The following is an 18381-nucleotide window of genomic DNA, read 5'->3' as shown; positions in this document are numbered from 1 at the left end:
CCCATAGAATGTTATTCTGTGAAATTACAAAGATCATTATATGGGTTAAAGCAATCCGGTCGAATGTGGTATAATCAGCTAAGTGATCACTTGATGAAAAAGGGATATGTAAATAATTCCATATGCCCTTGTGTTTTCATTAAGAAAACAACATCCGGATGCGTAATTATTGCTGTATATGTTGATGATTTAAACATCATTGGAACGAATAAGGAAATTCAAAAAGTTGTTTCATACTTGAAGGAAGAATTTGAAATGAAGAATATTGGAAAAACCAAGTATTGTCTGGGTTTACAACTAGAACAAGAAGAATGTGGAATATTTGTTCACCAGAAAAATTATACAGAAAAGATCCTTAAACGTTTTAATATGGATAAATAAAATCCTTTAAGTACTCCAATGATTGTTAGATCATTAAACATAGAAAAGGATCTATTCCGTCTATGTGAAGATGATGAAGATATTCTTGGTCCAGAAGTACCATATTTAAGTGCTATTGGTGCCCTTATGTATCTTACAAATTGTACAAGGCCTGATATATATTTTGCCGTAAATTTATTGGCAAAATTTAGCACATCTCCAACAAAGAGACACTGGAACGGAATTAAACATATATTCCGTTATCTACGAGGAACGACAGACTTGGGACTTTTGTATTCAAAAGATGCTAATCCAATTATAATTGGTTATGCCGATGCTGGATACTTATCTGATCCACAGAAGGCACGTTCCCAAACTGGATATGTATTTACTCGTGGAGGCACTGCAATTTCTTGGCGTTCACAGAAACAAACGCTCGTAACAACTTCATCAAATCATGCCGAGATTATCGCACTACATGAAGCAAGCCGTGAATGTGTGTGGTTAAAATCAATGACCCAACATATACAAATCTCATGCGGATTATCATTCGACGAGAAACCTGTGATACTATATGAAGATAATGCTGCATGTGTTGCTCAAATGAAAGAAGGATACATAAAAAGCGACAGAACTAAACATATTTCTCCTAAGTTCTTCGCATTCACCAAGGAGCTTGAGAAGAATAAATATATTGATGTTCGTCACATTCAATCAAGTAAAAACTCATCAAATCTCTTCACAAAGGCACTTCCTACGACAATATTCAGAAAGCACATATATAATATTGGGATGCGCAATCTACGAAATATGTGAAAAATTTTTTGTGTCAACATGAGGGGGAGTTTACGTGACTGCACTCTTTTTCACTTACTATGGTTTTTATCCCGATAGATTTTTCCTAGTAAGGTTTTTAACGAGGCAGTATAAAAACACGTAATGAAGACAATCATTATGATCATCATAACAAGGGGGAGTGTTGAAAATTAATATTGAATATTTGAATATTGAATGTTGAATATTTGAATGTTGAAAATTAGGTAAAATTAGGTGTAGAATATTGAAATTTGTGTGTGATGATGAATGTAATGATGTAATTTATTTTTGGATTATGTGTAAAAAATTTCTATAAATAGATCTCTCATTTGTGAAGAAAATCACAATTGAGTTGAGAGAAAAATATTATAAAGTGTGTAGTGTGATAATTTTGAGAGTTTGAGATTTTTACTTTTTACCGTAAATTTTTACTTTTTCACCACAAAAACCACAATAATTAAAACAGAAATGAGATTTGAATGTAAGATAAAACTATTCACCGATGATGGCATGTATGTAATTTCATCCATTCATCATTTTTCAAATCATTGCCAGCTCTCTCATAATTGCAGCTTGGACAAAATCTTCAATTATTGACTTATAATTTAATTTTATGGCAAAACCGCGTAAAATGATAATGAGACGCATCTAATTTAACAACATAAATTTGTGTGACACTGTGATAATGAGACACATCCAATGTACAAATATGACAACGCAAAAAGTTACGTGTGACTATTTTAATTTTCAATTTTGTGAGACATATATTCTATTCGAGTCAAATATAAAAAAAAATATTGTTTTTTATATAAAAAATAATATTTTTTTATTATGAATATAACAAAAATATAATGAGTTGTTAAAAAAGGAAGTTGGTGAAAAATCCCCAATCAAAATATTTCTTTGGGTTCAGTCCATACCCACAAAATTGTGGTACTATGTCATACAAAATGTGGTACATTTCATGTGGAAATGTGGTACATTTCATGTGATACTAAAAAAGTATCAAGATATTGAACACAAAAAAAATCGACGACCAAAACTGAAGTCCAATTTTCCGTTATTAAAATTCATGTCCGAATAATCCTTCGTAGTGGGAGGAGATCAAGTGATTGACGGGAGTCACGGCAAAGTCATGTCCATTGCCGGCTGACAGGGACAAAGGGAGATATATTAAGGTGGATAGGATTGGATATGATAATTAAAAAAAAAAAATTTGATTGTTAAAATGTTTGAATGAGAGATGGAATAATAAGTGATAAATAAATAATAGATAATTTAATTCCATGTATTAAATTTAAGAAAATATGATAAATTATGAATTTTATTTTTTATTAATAATTAATAAATATATATAAGATTATATTTAAATTAATGATTTGATTCATATAAAATAAATAATTAATTATTTGATTGAGATGAGATGAGATGAGATGAGATGAGATAAAAAATGATAAATAAATTTTCAACCAAATATTGGATAAAATGGAATTATTTTGACAATCTAATCCCATCAAATTACAAAACATATCCTTATAGTTAACTTATGAATCCCATATTTATTAATTTATTATTAAAAAATTTATATAAAGTCGAATTTAAATAACAAAAACTCATATTAGACTGTTTTACAAGTCAATTTTATGATACAGACCTTCTATCCGACTCGAACTATGAAAAAAATATTTTGTATTTCAAATATATTACTTTTTACTGCATATATAGATCGAGTGAACCTGTTTCATTAATTTAAATTTAAGAGATCGTCTCATAAAATACTTACGCTATTTAAATATATTTATAATCACATGAGGAACAAGAAGACCATTAGAGCGTATACAACGAATGTGTATTAGGATCGGTCCTAGTGCTTTAATGCAGGCAAGCCCCACGCAAATTCTTTCTGCACGGTGAAGCTGGCCTGCAAAATTTAATTTTTTAAAATTTTTTCCTTTTTAAAAAATTTGATTAAATCTAACGATCAGATTAATCAAAACGTTTTAAATTATTGAAATTAATAACAAAAAAATGTTAAAAATTATATAAAAGATGAATGTGATGATTTAGCCGTTGTAGATCAATAAAATCATCTGAGCTTTTTAACATTGAAAAATCGAAAAATTAATTTAAAATCGGAAAAAATTGCATAGAAATCTCCAACGGCTATATTCTTTAATCTCATATAAATATTCACTTCATTATAATTTCAAAAAATCAAACTTCTTCCACTTTCATATGCGTACAAGAGTTCTTCTTCATCACCATCATTAGATGATAAAATTTTCGATCACATGATTGGTCAATTTTTATTCACGACAAGACAGACAACCAAGCTATAGATTTTGGGGCATCATACCGCTTTTTTCATCAAGTGGGAGAGTCAAGCTGCAAACATGTCTACAAAAAGAAATGAAAATATTGAGAACATATTGTCGGGATTGAGAAATTATATAAAAATTATTTCGTTGATAGTCCCATCTACAGGGAAAAGATTTTGGAATGTGATTTGAACAAGGAGATCTTTATTTTTTAGAATTATTGAAGCTTTACAAACTAATATGTCTTGTTTTGTCCTATGGAGGCGCACAACGGCACAGTCAATATACTTAGGTTGTTATTACTTCAGAAGGTTACGGCTGTAGTTCGATTGCTTGTACTTGATGCGGTGGGTTAGACAATGTTGTTGACGAATACTTGAAAATAGAAAATATGTGCACGATAGCATTGGAATGTTTGAAAACATTTTACAAGATGGTGTATGATATATTTTTTGAACAGAGATTTACATAATATGCATCAAAAAAACTTAATCGAATATATTTAGATTTTACATGGAGACGAATGACTAATTATATATTCTAATAATTATGTGTGTTTGTATATTTGAGTGTTATTTTTTTAATTATGTTTTTAAAATTACATGTAAAGTTTTAAATTTTAATTATGTGTAATTTTAATTTTTTTAATTATATTCAATTTTATTTTATGTTTAAATATTCATATATTTAATAAAATAAAAAATTAATATTTTAACTTAAAAATTATTATTTCAACATCATCGCAACAACAATTTTTCACCATCATATAGCCATGTCATCATTGACATTAACATGCAATGAAATCACACAAACATCCTCACACCATTTAACAAAACATTTCAATTATTAGACATGATATTTTGATAGTTCTGCCCATATTTACAATTATTTCTTTTCAACGATTCCTAATGATTATACCAATTTTCAAATCAACATAGGGAAGAATTTCAACCATGCCGTAGTTTTGCAGAATATTCAATGGCAGCATCGACAGATTTGATTTAACAATGAATTGTTTTAAGCATATTTATATAAATACATTACAACATGGAAGAAAAATAGCACGCAACAGGGAACACATTCTCTTCTTACCTCTTTCAAAAACACCCCATTTTCTTCTCTGGCTGCGTCTCACAGCGTCCCTATGGTAATGATAAAGATGACACTTACATACATACAGTTTTAACTAATTAAAGAATGGCACCTGCCATTTGAGGAAAATAACGAGCAGGTAATTGACGGAGGTACGGTCTCAAATCCCTGCAAAAACAGGTATAAATGCAAGAAATATTCAAATCACATGAATTGAGACAGCTCCAAATATTTTGAAACCCAAAAATTTCAAACTATTTTCAGGACGAATAACAATCAAAATAATTTCGACAAGAGATTACAATTGTCTAGCGTGAGATAAAATTTGCAGAATGAAGTGGGAGCTATGGGATTCACTAGGAGATATCTTCACCTTGAGTTTGAAGGGGAGTCAAGTAAAAGCAAAAATCCTATCTGCGATCTTTGTTCGGCAAATTGGACATTCAGAACATGCAAGAGAACATGATTTACACACTGCAACAAATAAAACTTAGTCGGTACTGTTACAAATGAATTGAAGAGTATTTTATCACATCAAATACAAAAGGAAACGCATTAGGATCCAATAAGGAATGGAACGTACAGCAAAAATGACGACATGGAAGAAGCATTGCAGCTGTAGGTGATTCAAAACAGACTTTACACACATGAGAATTTGCATCTCCATTCCCAGTGTACCTATGTTCTTTGTCCTTCATCTCCTGCATTCGAGCCTGAAGGGAGGGTTTTGAAGGAAAGGATAAGAGCATGTAGTTTTTCTTGCCTAATGAATAGTTTGTCAGTAAATCAATTACTCGACTTTTTTTTCAAACCTCTCTTTAACTGATAACTAAGAGTGTCAATGTTTACTGAGTCAAGCTAATAAAATTATACCATCGGCAGCTTTTAAGTCATTCATTATTTACTAGTATGACCCAACAAACATAAATCCAAGAAGATAGCTAAAAATAGCGAAGGCTAGTTTCAGGCAACCTCAAGATAACGAGCAACAACATAAAGTAACAGAACACCAACAACAAAGATGTTAATGGAGAAGTCAAATGAATAGTTTAAAAAGTGGTTACTTTTAGCCGGACAACAACAGGTTCTTCTTTGGGAATGTCAGAAGCAGGTGTTAAATTATCTTGAGCTTGCCGTTCCTTGAGAACTCGATCCTCACAGTCAACATCATCAACTTTTAGGTCTTTAACTTGGTTTATATCCCCATTCTGCATGTCATTAATCTTTGACACTTGAGTAATACTCCCCTCTTTCTTTAGCTGTGCAACCAGCACCCACATGTTTGCCAAATCATTTTCTAGAGCCACCTCCCTCTTCTTTGCCTCTTCAATCATTCTCCGGTATTCATCTTCCTTTACTTCCTTCTCACCCAAGGCAGCATCAAGAGTGGCTTCCCGCTGTTTCCTAGCTTGCAACTCCATTTTCAGATCATCAAGATCAAGATTCCACAAGTCAAAATCATCATTAACCATACCAGGAACATCATTTGAGCGACTAGAAAATCGACCTCTCCGACCAGTTCTTTGGACATCATTGTGCTTTCGGTTCCCACCATTAACAGCATGAATGTTGAAACTTTTAGGGCTCAAGTCCCTAGCGGCCTGTAATTCTTTTTCTAATTTAGAATTTTGTAATGACAACTTTGTAACTTCACCAGCTAAATTCTTTAGCTCAACCGCAGCCGCAGATGCTAATTCCTTAGCATAAGAAGCTTCCTCGGATAATTTCTGATTTTGTGAAAGTAACCCACTATGCTCCTCTAGAATCTGAACACGTTCTAGCTTTAGTTTCTGATTCTCAACTTCCTGTTCAGCAGAAAAAAACTTGAATCCAAATTCCGAAAGTGATAGGGAGCACTAGAATGTTGCTCATTACAAATAAATAAATAATCAATGTTTTGACAAAAAACGAAGACATCTATCAGAAGAAGATCATAGCACATAAACATCAACAGTTGAACAAAGCAACACTATATCATCAAAACCAAGTGAGAAATCTTCGCCTGTAATGCTTCAAACATCAATAAACATTCAATCTTAAACTCCAAAAGTTCCAAGCGAGTGTAATTATAAAGCCAGAAGAAAAGGAAGAATCAAACAAGCGGAAAAAAATGAGAGCAACATTATGATACCCCATCTAACGTGGAATCAAATGGAAAGAAGGACCAGTTTATGAACGTTGGTTAAGGAATGCATGCACAACCAAATGTTTGATCTATTGGAACTAGTGGGTTAAAGACCTCAATTCAGGTTGCTACAGCTATGTCGCGCAGCAATTTAAGTGTCAAACTACCAGTACCCTGGTATGAAGGCTGACCGTTGGGAAACATTTGGCATTGAGCTGCAACAGTATTATAGGGAGGTCCAAAATACTTAAAATAGAGTTACAAAGCCATTATAGTGCAACGAGTGCTGGTTATAACAGTGTCGGTTGTGGGGCTAGATTTGACACAGTTAATAACCACATTCGTAGGACATTTTACCAACCGTGAACTAATTTTCCATAGCAATGAGAAATGTGAACCAATAGCGACTTGGGTTCATATGTGTGGCTTTTAAGCTAATAAATTCAAAAGATAGCTTGTATCAAATACTCTTTCAGAGATTCTTGAGCATCTAATGATCTCATAAAAGGCACAATCAATGTTGCAGATTTATAATGAAAACTATTTATAATAGACTTAGGCGTTTATATCACAAAATTTAAAAGCAACTGCAAAAGTCACATCACACGATCAAAAGTACACCACTGTCTCATTTGCCAAACAGGAAATTTTCAATAATAATTTAAGCCTTTCCCCACATGACATCAAGCTTGCCATTATTGACATCCAAGCTATAGAATAGCAGAATTATTGCACACACACAAAAAAAAAAACCAAGGAGCATTTTACCTTTGAATGAATTTCCATTCTCAATTCCTCAGCATATTCATCAGATACACCTGGATAAGAGGGGGGTGGAATCTTTTCCACTGAGACAGAAGCTAGTTGCTGCTCTAGGTTTTTAATTTTCTCTAACAATTCCTCATTTTCGGCACACTGGTAGTAAGAATAGAACCAACTTCATGGAAGGGTATAGAAAAAAGTGCTGGTATAACCATCACGGAAGCAATCACAACTAAGTAAAAATAGTTCAAATGTTTTTATGTTTGACCTTGTTTTGCAGCTGCTCTTGAAGCACACGGTTGTCTGCGGATTTAATCTGGCATTTAAGATTAATAGAGCTTAAGAATTAAGATAATTCGATTACTCTTCTACAGTAATAAAAGGAAATTGTAAAACAGATATTTCCAGGGAAGAAACAGTAACAGAAAATGCCAGATGATAGGTGACTTACCGTGACTACAAAATGCATTGCAAAGACAAAATATGATGAAACGGTAAAAAATAATGCAAACCTCTAGCTCAAAACTCTTTTCACTACACTGAGCCATCAACTTCATGACTGTCTGTTAAAGAAAAACAAGCAAATAAATTCGCACTGATATCCAAAAATATAATCAGAGAGTTAAATGGTATGATTCTTTTGAAAGGGCTAATAACCTGCTGCATTTCAACCATCGATGCATTAGCAACAGAAGCCTCAGCACTCTCAACTATACGCTGTTCCAAGGCCCTCATCTGCTTTCTCTTTTCTTGGATTTCATACTCCAAGTTCTGAATCTGTCCATTAGCAGAAGAAAGTGCAAAATTATGTATGCTCCACATCTCATTATCAATCATTATAAAAAAATCCAGCAGGGAATCAAAACAGTGAAACCTCCAAATTGAAGGTGGAATCTACTCAAAAAATATTAATCATAAATTTAAAGAACAAGAGAATACCTGAGTTTTTGAACTTTCAGGATCATTAATGGACTGTTCCACCAGCCGCTTTAGGGAACTGGTGCTGAATGCAATTTCTCCAGCAAGCATCTTAACTTGCTCAACAATGAGGTCCATCTGATCTGACATCGTCACTCCATCCTACAAACAATAGGACAAAAACATCTGCTGAGAAAGTATCAGATTATCAAGATTTCCTTAATAAACTGCATAGTCTAACAATGAGCTTTTGATGTGAGACAATCGTCATTTAATGGTAAAATATAATACCAGAATGTCAAAAAACAATGTGCGACCAAAAGAACAGCTATCGAACAAGTATTGCATGTTACAAATTTAGAAACATATTTACCCGTAGCGACACCACATAAATATATATTTAAACAAATTTAAGCTCGAGTTTCACGAGGCACACTTCCTAATGTAGAAGAAAAAAGTTGGAACATACTATGGGCTGTTTGGTCGCACAGGAAAAACCACTGATTAGTTCACCCGCCTGAGTTGTTTCAGTTATAGTGCTGCCAGCTTGCGATATATCATCGTTCCACTTGCTGGATGATCTTCTGTGTTTATTATCATAAGCATCTGATGTGATAGTTAAAGCAGAAGGTGATAATACGCGATTCTGGCTCTGCCCTTCAAGTGTTAAAGACCCATCACACAGAATATCCAACTTCTCCTAGATAACAACCAGAAAAAGATGTATGAACCATGAAACAGAAGCTAAGTAGTTTTCTTTTATGTTAAGCAGGTGAAGCACTTGGATGCATTGGATTACAGGTTCAAGTCAGTAGAACTAACTGCTACATGTCAAGGATGAACTAGAGACTATTAACTCAGGATTATATTAGAATCACAAAGAAGTTATTTGAAACTGTAACATGGTAATTTGGCAAACAGTTCAATATTTATAAATGTCCACTTCAATATGACAGTGGTTTGATGGAAAAATCGAATCAATAACATTACATAAACTGATAAACATGCCTAGAAAAATTTAAAAGAGAAAAACAGAGAAGGTAACGTACGTCATCTTCAGAAGCAGAATGACTCCTTTGGTGTGAGGGCATGTCATTCAAGTATCCTGGTATACTATTTTTGGAGGAAACAAGTATTAATTTGGTTAGCCTTTGAATTCTGCTCATTAAAGCAGCTTTGGCATCTTCTTCCTCCTCCAATCTCGATTGCATTTTGACTTGCCCTGCTTCCAACTATAAAGAAAACAAAGATTGCGTAATAATGCAAGTTGTCCAAAAAGTCACACCAAACGCATAATAAAAATCAAGAACATAAATATAAGGCATTAAATTTGCAGGCTGCTCCTAAACCATTCAACTTCCTACCATTTTAAAAGGTAAGAGTCATAATACCTGTTGTCTTAAGACAATAATTTCTTCATGGTCGACACCAACAAGCACTCCCCTCTTGAGTTGATCGAGTTCTTCTTTGAGACATGATATTTCTCGTTGATACTTCTTGATCAGTGATTTTTCATCAATTATCTAAACATAGAAACAAACATGATTTTATCAAACTTTATTTTTGTCTAAAATAGGACCAACTACTAAGCATGCAGGTAATATACGCACCCTATTACGTGAGGCATATATTTCTACACGTTTTGCCCTGCTGGCAAATTTTAACGTGTTGTGGGTTTCCTCCAAATTACTTGAAGCCGGAGTAATAGTACATATAAGCTGGAAAATACAAACAAGAATTAAGATCTCAATGAATAAATAAGTTAAGCTAAGTTTCCCATGAGCATATTCCCATTATAGAATTTCAAAATAAGCGATTGGTTGAGACAACTCTTGTACATAAGAAACCATAAGGCGTAAGAAGAAAAGTGTCAAAAAAACATAGCTTCAAAGTAATGAAAACATGAACTAAATAAATGTCACGCGATTCAAACAAAATTAGAATCTGGTTCGGGAAAGAAGTAATACAAAGTCGATTGTTTACTATGCTCACCGATACATGTCCATGACCACTTAGTGAAGATTGTAGAAGTCTTGTAAGCTTTGAATCCCGATAAGGAACGTGTGATGCCCTCCCTTCACTAAGTTTTCCAATTACCTACACATCAGATAAGGCATCAAAACATCAGAGCTTGAGATTGGGAAATTTAAATGTGCAAATATTGTAATTCAGAGGACAAAAATTTTGATGCAGAAATACATGGTTGATGAAAGATTGCTTGTTTGAGTCAGTTGTGTATCAACAAGTGTAGATGTGGAAGAAAAGAGAAAGGTGGCACTGAATCAACAAAAAATAGTGGGGGGAAGGTCAAGTTCAGATACTCACGGTTCCAAGAGTCAAAAGACTTTTATTGATGTATGATCCTTCCTTTCTACGTAAGCCGGTTGTTTCAGTTTTTGAGCTTTCAGATCCGGCTAAATCGATTAGATTCTATACAAATAGAACAAACTACTTATACATGAGAAATTTAAGAATCCTCCCAGGCGATATCCAAGACAATGAACATATACATACCAACTGAGAGAATATTACACCATCATAGTCATCTCCATGTGCACCACTTTCAATCATCTGCAAGGAAGATAGGTGATTGAAAATTGAACGTCATTCATGAATCTGAATTGTCCCCTTACTGTTAAGGGGATATTTGAGTTAAACCACTGATCTCAACGAAATAAACACCCTTACCAATGTAAAAATTGTATGACTTCTGCTGCTAAACAGATTAAAATTATTTGATCCAACATGTCGATGCTCTGTAATTACATCCGATAAAGGTCAAATAACTTATTAACCGTTCAAACAAGCAGTATGTGCTCTAAAGATGTAAAAGAGAGGCAAAAAGAAAAGAAAAAAGAAAAAAAGAAAATAAATAAGTAACAATGAAAAGAAAAATCTACTTATAATTTAAGCATAAAACTTCACTAGAGAAAATACCCTAATGGACTATTCGTGAAAAAGGAATGGTAAAAACAAAAAAACTGTAATAATTACCTTCTCCTGCAGCAATGAATGAAAGAACATGTCCAGGGGACAAAACAACTTCTTCTTTTATACCCTCAACGTAAGTTCCCTGAGCAAATATAACATTATGATAAAAGTCTAAACAAAACTGAGAATTGAGAAGATGCAGATTAATGACCATGGGATAGAGCTATCAGATAAGTGTGAGTTCAGAAGAATGAAGCTTCCAAAAATGAATTCAAGCAGATCAAGAAATTCAGGCATAACAAAAAAAAAAAGAAAAGGAAAGAAATTCATGCATAAGGCAAATAATTCCAAAAGATCATTGGCATAATATCAAGGATTTATGTAAGTTACGCAGAGAACACTCAAAATAACCATACTGGAAGAGGAGAGACAAGAGATGTGAAAAGTACCTGTGAATCTTCTCTAACACGCAAATTCTGGCCGGTTGGGTCCAACAAGTCATTAATAACCTAGCACCGGAAAAATGAGAGAAATTTATCATTGGACATGAAGAAACCATATAAAATGTAATTAACGTAACTTAGAATTGATTATTGGATTGTACTCCTCAAGGTTGAAATTGATGAGAATTACAAATTTCCACTTCTAGTGTTTCATTTACCAATTGTAACAATCATCACACTAACCTCATTGTAAATTTCAAGATATGACACACGGAGTAAGAATTCACGGCCTGGAGTCTGAAGAAAAATCAATGTCAGCCATCCACTAATAAGGGAATTTCATTGTTACCACAAAATGGGGCACATGTCGCTGGTATCTCAAATGAAATGAACAGAGTAAAATGTCTAAATATGGTAGCAAGGAAACTTACTTCTTGGATGATGCTGAATACATCCTTTATAGCCAATGGTATGATCCCAGGAGAATTTTGATCTCCCTGACAATAATATTTTTGAAAAATAATGAAATCAATAGGAGTACGTTCAGTCATTCTGTTTTCACAGGTTGAAAATTGTGAAATTTCATTAAAAGACTAGAAAAGCAAAACAAAAGAAAACAGATAAAAATATATAAATTGGTAATCATAACCAATGAAGTTTTGTCACTCATCGAAGATCTCATGCTCCTTATTCTAGATGGTAAGACTTTTACATCATCTGTCTATCCATTATAATGACTGGTTCTTTGCAGTTTTAAATATATAACCTGTCATTCGTACATCCAGTAAAATCTCAAAAGTCAAACATGAATGATTGGACAAGTGATCAATACAACTAATTGCTATAGTATCACATTGAAATACAGATAAATCAGTGTGACCAGATCACCAGAACAATAAGTGCCAGTTTGGAGTGGTGCATATAAAGTTTAGAACTCATTATATGGGAGGATACAACTTACATGCATAGTATGTGTCTTTCCACTACTGGTAACACCATAAGCAAACACAGTTCCTGCATATTAACTCAACCAATATTAGATGGAAACAGAACTTGCTACTGCAAGCAGACATCATTTGGCACAGAAGAGTACAATAAAGAAGACAATTTAACAATATAAATGTGAACTCTAGCTTATCGTTGATCAATCACCGGTATGGAGTTGTCATCAAAGAAAAAGTATTGACAAGCGCTAGCCCGTTAGTCAACTTAACAATTCATAGTTCAACTTTTAATCAAGCAATTTCAATTTGCAAAAGTAAAATAAAGTTGAACATACCATTCACACCCTCCATTGCAGCCTTAACTACAGGCCGAGCAGCTATATCATACACATCTGGGGTTGCTGTATCGGGCCCAAAGACTTTATCTGTAACAAGAATAATAGAAAAACTTTAGGGGCTCCTATACTCATTAGTTGGACAGCAAATATTCCATTCTGAAGCTGGTAATTACTATTTAGGGTTGGCAAATATTGATAAAATCCCACGCGCCGGCCGCCGAGACTTCAAAAAGAAATACCATTCAAGGCTATTAATTTAGCATCATTTCAACTTGAGCATGCCTATAATGATAATCTATGTAATGAATGGTTTTGCAGCTCCTAAAAATTCAAATGCAACTTGAAACCATAATCAGACATCATATTCTGAGCATCGTTATTATAATAATTTAAAACGAAATGAATAATAGCAAAGAAGTTTACCAAATCCATATGCAGTGATGGGATTATATTCATTCCTCACGATTTTGTCGCCATCTGCATACCAAGCGACCTCCTCACCTCTCTGATGTTCTCGTTCACTGCAACGGAAAAAGAAATTCAGACAAATCCAAGTCAATCTCATTTCACACAAAGGTAAGCAGGCTCCCAAGATTTCTTGAAATTCAAAGGAACATGCTAGAACTAAATTCAGTTAGATCTATCATTTAATTCAAATTCACCTCATAGGCCGAAATCTTATCGTCACCAAAATGCTATCCCCCGATCTTGAAGCATTCTCCAGTGGCTCCCCAATCATCTGCTCTTCCATCGACGGATAGCTAACCGGCGTCCTACTTTGAGAATAATCTCTAGCATTTTGGCTAGGCGTCGTGGATCTGGATCCATATCCACCACCTCCTCCTCCACCGTAAAACGACGTCGCGGAGGAGGAGCTCGATTTCGGTATAAAACGACCATTCATCATTGACGAAGATGAAGATGTAGAGGAGTACGGGCTCGAAGGTTTCCCATAATGGAAAGGCGAACTGCTCCTCCCTCTAGAAGTCGACGCCGCCATTCTTGAACGGATCAAAATAGCAAACCAATTCCCCAATCTACAACTCCAATACACACATCCTGATACAGAACCCTTCAAAAATCACATAACGCAGACGCGCAAGCCGAGAACACTGCCCGCATTTCAAAATCTTTGATCCACTTCCAGCATAATCCACCGCGCGAAAGAATCTCCACTGCGTCAGAGCGCGTAGTTATACATATTCATCCATGTATGTGTACATTCTGTTGTGTATGTATTCACAAACACGCACGCGCGCGCGTGTCTGTGTGAAGAGTTGCAACTGGAGAGAGAGCGATGAGAAAACCGGTGAGAAGTGAGAACGATGGGTTTTGAATTTAAATGCATTTCGAATGATTAAAAATAGTGGGGAATTTTGAATTGGTAAAATTACTTTAAATTAAGTTACTTTGCCAGAGAATTTTTGCTTCTGCCATAGTAACACCTCATTGATGTTCACATAAGTGTGTACGATAGGTGTGCAGCATATCAAAACTATATATACATCCACCGGCTATGTCTATCTTTATGTTCACTATTAAGTGAGTTTGATGTGGTAAATTATATCAAAATTTTACATCAATTAGATGACTATCACCTCATTCATGGACACAGAAGTTGGCACAATTTATAGACTACATATCAAAATTATATATATATAATTAATATAATATGATTCAAGTAAGAAGATCACGGTGATGTCGAGCTTTATAAGACAATTTAAAACTAAAAGCATTTGAAAAGCACAATCTCAAAGTTCTTTTTCTTGAAAAAAAAAATATATAAATTGGGGAAAGTGTTAATATTTTTACTAGTGGCTTTGTTTGGTTTAGGTTTTGGATTTGATCGAGGAAATCTGAAATTTTGAATTGTTTTTGTAGTGTCAAGTGTGAGTTGTTGGATTGCTTGGTATAGGCATGAAATTGGCATAGTCTTATGACAAAAATTTGTGTGAGACGGTTTCACAGATCGTATTTTATGAGACGAGTCTCTTATTTGAGTCATCCATGAAAAAATATTACTTTTTATACAGCTCCGTTTGGTATGTGTGATGTGATAAATAAATGATTAGTAATTAGATTGATTATAAAATGTATGTATAAATAATATGGTGGGATAAAATATATGATGTTTGGTGTAATTTTAACATTATAGATTAATTTTGTGTATTAGCATGAAATGACTAAAGTATCCCCACTATATATATTATAATTACCTAAACTAAATATAATAAATAAATAATAATAGTAATAAGAAATAAATAAGTAGGCAATTTTAAAAAAATATTAAAAATTCATTTTTTATTATTTTGTAAACTTTATTTTTATTAGATATTTATTATTCTCATTAATTATAATGATATTATTAATTTAATCAATAATTTAATTCCTATAATTTCCTTCTATTTTATAATTAAAATAATTGTATATATTATTATTAATTTAACTCTTACTAACCGTTATTTTTATTAATCAATAATTTAATTCCTATAATTTCTTTCTATTTTATAATTAAAAAATAAGGGGAGAAAAATGTAATTTGTTGAGTTTTGTAAGGCTATCTCACTTGATTTGTTAGATTAATAATCAAATAGTTATCCATAAAATTGGGTCTTAAACCTGATCAAAATGATTATTAAAATATCTTAAAATTTTAACCAAACATTGGATAAGTGTTTAACTATTCATATATCCTTGTTTAATCCATTCAACCAAACACACCCTAAGACTATTACTTTTTTATTGTGAATATCGGTAGGATTGATTCGTCTCACGGATAAAGATTCGTGAGACCGTCTCACAAGAAACCTACTCTAATCTTATAAATGATTTTGGTAACTTGTTAGACATATCTAAAAACTTTATATAAAATTGATAGTGTATAATTCATTTCGTATCAAACATTACAACTTTGAAATCTCTAAATCCAATCGAAACAAAAATCTCTTCAAACTCAAAAAAAAATTGCACATCTCATATTGGGCACGATCACTCGTTGTAAACACACAAGGGCAAGGGAGCAACACAGCCAAAAAATGGATTTGATCAGTGTTCGAGTAACTCAAGTCTTTACTCGAATTGAGTTCAAATTTTAATTAATTCTATTCCAGTAACCACATTGAAAAACAAAAAACAAAAAGTCACGAAATTTAATAGATATATTGTCAATACCTACTTACAAATTTAAACCCTAATTTTTTTTAAAAAAAAATTTGTGTTAACTCGAGTAGTTTAACAAGAACATGAGTCAAACTCGAACTTGAAATTATTACTAGATGGAGTTCGAATAGACAAGATTTAAATCAAACAGTAACACCCATGATCAGAAATTAATTTCATAAAATAATGTATCATATTAAATTAAGTCTTCTTAATAATACATATGTTAGGTACAAATAATTGCAAAGTTACCCATATTCGAAATATGTGATGGCACAGAACAACAATAATGCTAAAATTGAATTCGATCACATCTAACAAGGTAAGTACGATAAAGGTTGGGAAAAAAAGGTGACTTGTAATTATGAGTGAATAATTGGCATTTGACTAGTAATTGTGAGTGAATAATTGGCATTTGGGAGGCTATGTTTCCTCCTAGGAGCCCAAACCTAAGCACCTAACATGTTTTTAACATAGAAAGCTAAAAAATATTTATTATGGATCACAGTATATCGAATTGTTAAATTTTTATCGAGTATTTTTTTAACGAGGAGCCCAAACCTAAGCACCTAACATGTTTTTTAACATAGAAAGCTAAAAAGTATTTATTATGGATCAAAGTGTATCGAATTGTTAAATTTTTATCGAGTATTTTTTTTAACGAGGAGCCCAAACCTAAGCACCTAACATGTTTTTTAACATAGAAAGCTAAAAAGTATTTATTATGGATCACCGTGTATTGAATTGTTAAATTTTTATCGAGTTTTTTTTTTTAAAATTTTTTTTAATCTAGTATTTTTTTTAAAAAAATAATTTTTGAATTAGTCAAATACTGCACAAGATAATCGATCTAACAAAGACTGAACACACATTTAACAATTGAAACAAGAGTTTATTGATCATTTGCTCTTAATTCAACCGAATGATCGCGTCAAAATATATTATTAACATATATTTATAAAAACAATATATAATATTTAAAAGGCGCACTCTTCTTTATTCATACACCCAAATGCATAGGGGTGGGCAACGGTCAGTTTGATCCGGTTTTACTCTAGAACGGTTCGCTTTTTAGGTTTTGAATATCTCTAGTCCAGAACCAAACTATTTTATTACGGTTCGATTCAGTTTTTTTGTAATACGGTTCGGTTATATACCGTTATCAAAAATTTTGTTAAGAAATAAAATTATACCATACTTTATGCCTTTAAAATCTAAATCATAATATTTGTCAAGACATTTAATTTGTCAAATTATATAACTAACATGTCATACGAATATAATAACAATATATAACTAATTAACCATGTAAACACGAAAAATACATGAATCCAACGGAATATTCAGTAATAGGAATAATAACAAGGTGTCAACCAGCTCGAATGGAACACCAATCATCTTACGAAAAAATTAAAGAAATATATACATAAAAGAAAAGAAAATGTCGACCGGTAAGTGTTGAGAAAGAAAAAAAGTCGACAAGCAAGTGGTGAGAAAGAAGAAAAAACGATTGGATTGAAAATAGAGGGTTAATGATACTAAGTTCCTAAATCCTAATAGCACATTATACATAAAAAGTCTTATACTTAACAATAATATGGTCCGTTATACCTAAAAACCATATAACTAATAATAATATGACCGGTTCGGTTATTCGACTTTTTGGGAGATTAAAACCGAAATGAAAAACCGAATTTTATAAATTTTAAAACCATAACCGACCGAAAAATCGATAAAACTGAACCATTTAAACCGAATTATTCGGTTCGGTCGGTTTTTCGATTTTTCGGGTTTTATACCTACCCCTACAAATGCATAAATTTTTAGTCTCGACTATGATTCTTACAAAAAAAAATTTTAAATGTCATATTTACACACAACACAATCCACATAGATCTCTTTATTTTACAATCTAATTAACTCCTCTTTTTGCCTCAAAATTTATCAGCCCTCCTCCCCATTTTATACTCGATCCTCTCCACACTCATAATATATAATTTTTAAAAAAAACTAAATTACAAATAATTTTTTTAAAACTAAATTAAAAATAAAAAAATCAAATGGTGGATGAGTAGAAGGCAAGAATAGATCCAATTAATGATTGACACTAAATCACTTTTGTCTCTTTTTTTTATTTGCTTATGATAGAATGGTCCTATCCGCACTCCATATATA

The 18381-nt window shown here is 32.6% G+C and overlaps 1 protein-coding gene across 1 annotated transcript; it reads right to left on the bottom strand.

Annotated features, from left to right (window-relative positions):
• Positions 1-4436: 4436 nt before the first annotated feature.
• On the bottom strand, positions 4437-14378 carry LOC140984304 (kinesin-like protein KIN-7D, mitochondrial). The gene is made up of 25 exons (XM_073451610.1): positions 13710-14378; positions 13471-13568; positions 13045-13134; positions 12727-12779; positions 12197-12262; positions 12009-12062; positions 11772-11831; positions 11386-11464; positions 11080-11147; positions 10906-10962; positions 10717-10821; positions 10384-10488; positions 10002-10109; positions 9783-9914; positions 9441-9623; positions 8861-9088; positions 8413-8553; positions 8131-8250; positions 7986-8036; positions 7742-7789; positions 7480-7626; positions 5651-6391; positions 5170-5299; positions 4960-5060; positions 4437-4754 (listed from the first exon to the last, which is right to left on the bottom strand). The coding sequence occupies exons 1-24, from the start codon at positions 14045-14047 to the stop codon at positions 4978-4980; spliced, it is 3285 nt and encodes a 1094-aa protein (XP_073307711.1). The 5' UTR covers positions 14048-14378; the 3' UTR covers positions 4437-4754; positions 4960-4977.
• Between the last annotated feature and the right edge of the window lie 4003 nt (positions 14379-18381).

Source organism: Primulina huaijiensis, chromosome 9 (genome assembly GCF_012295235.1).
Source record: "Primulina huaijiensis isolate GDHJ02 chromosome 9, ASM1229523v2, whole genome shotgun sequence".
Lineage (NCBI taxonomy): Eukaryota > Viridiplantae > Streptophyta > Magnoliopsida > Lamiales > Gesneriaceae > Primulina > Primulina huaijiensis.
Note: the sequence above shows the minus strand (reverse complement) of the source record. Positions and strands in the feature narration are given on the sequence as shown.

Bases quoted from the DNA above. Each gene is read 5' to 3' on its own strand.
- LOC140984304 (XM_073451610.1), bottom strand. From the start codon at position 14,047: ATGGCGGCGTCGACTTCTAGAGGGAGGAGCAGTTCGCCTTTCCATTAT. The intron at 12,263-12,726 runs GTAAGTTGTATC...TATTATTGTCAG, and splicing joins GAAAGACACATACTATGCAT to GGAGATCAAAATTCTCCTGG. The intron at 12,063-12,196 runs GTAAGTTTCCTT...ATTTTTCTTCAG, and splicing joins TATTCAGCATCATCCAAGAA to ACTCCAGGCCGTGAATTCTT.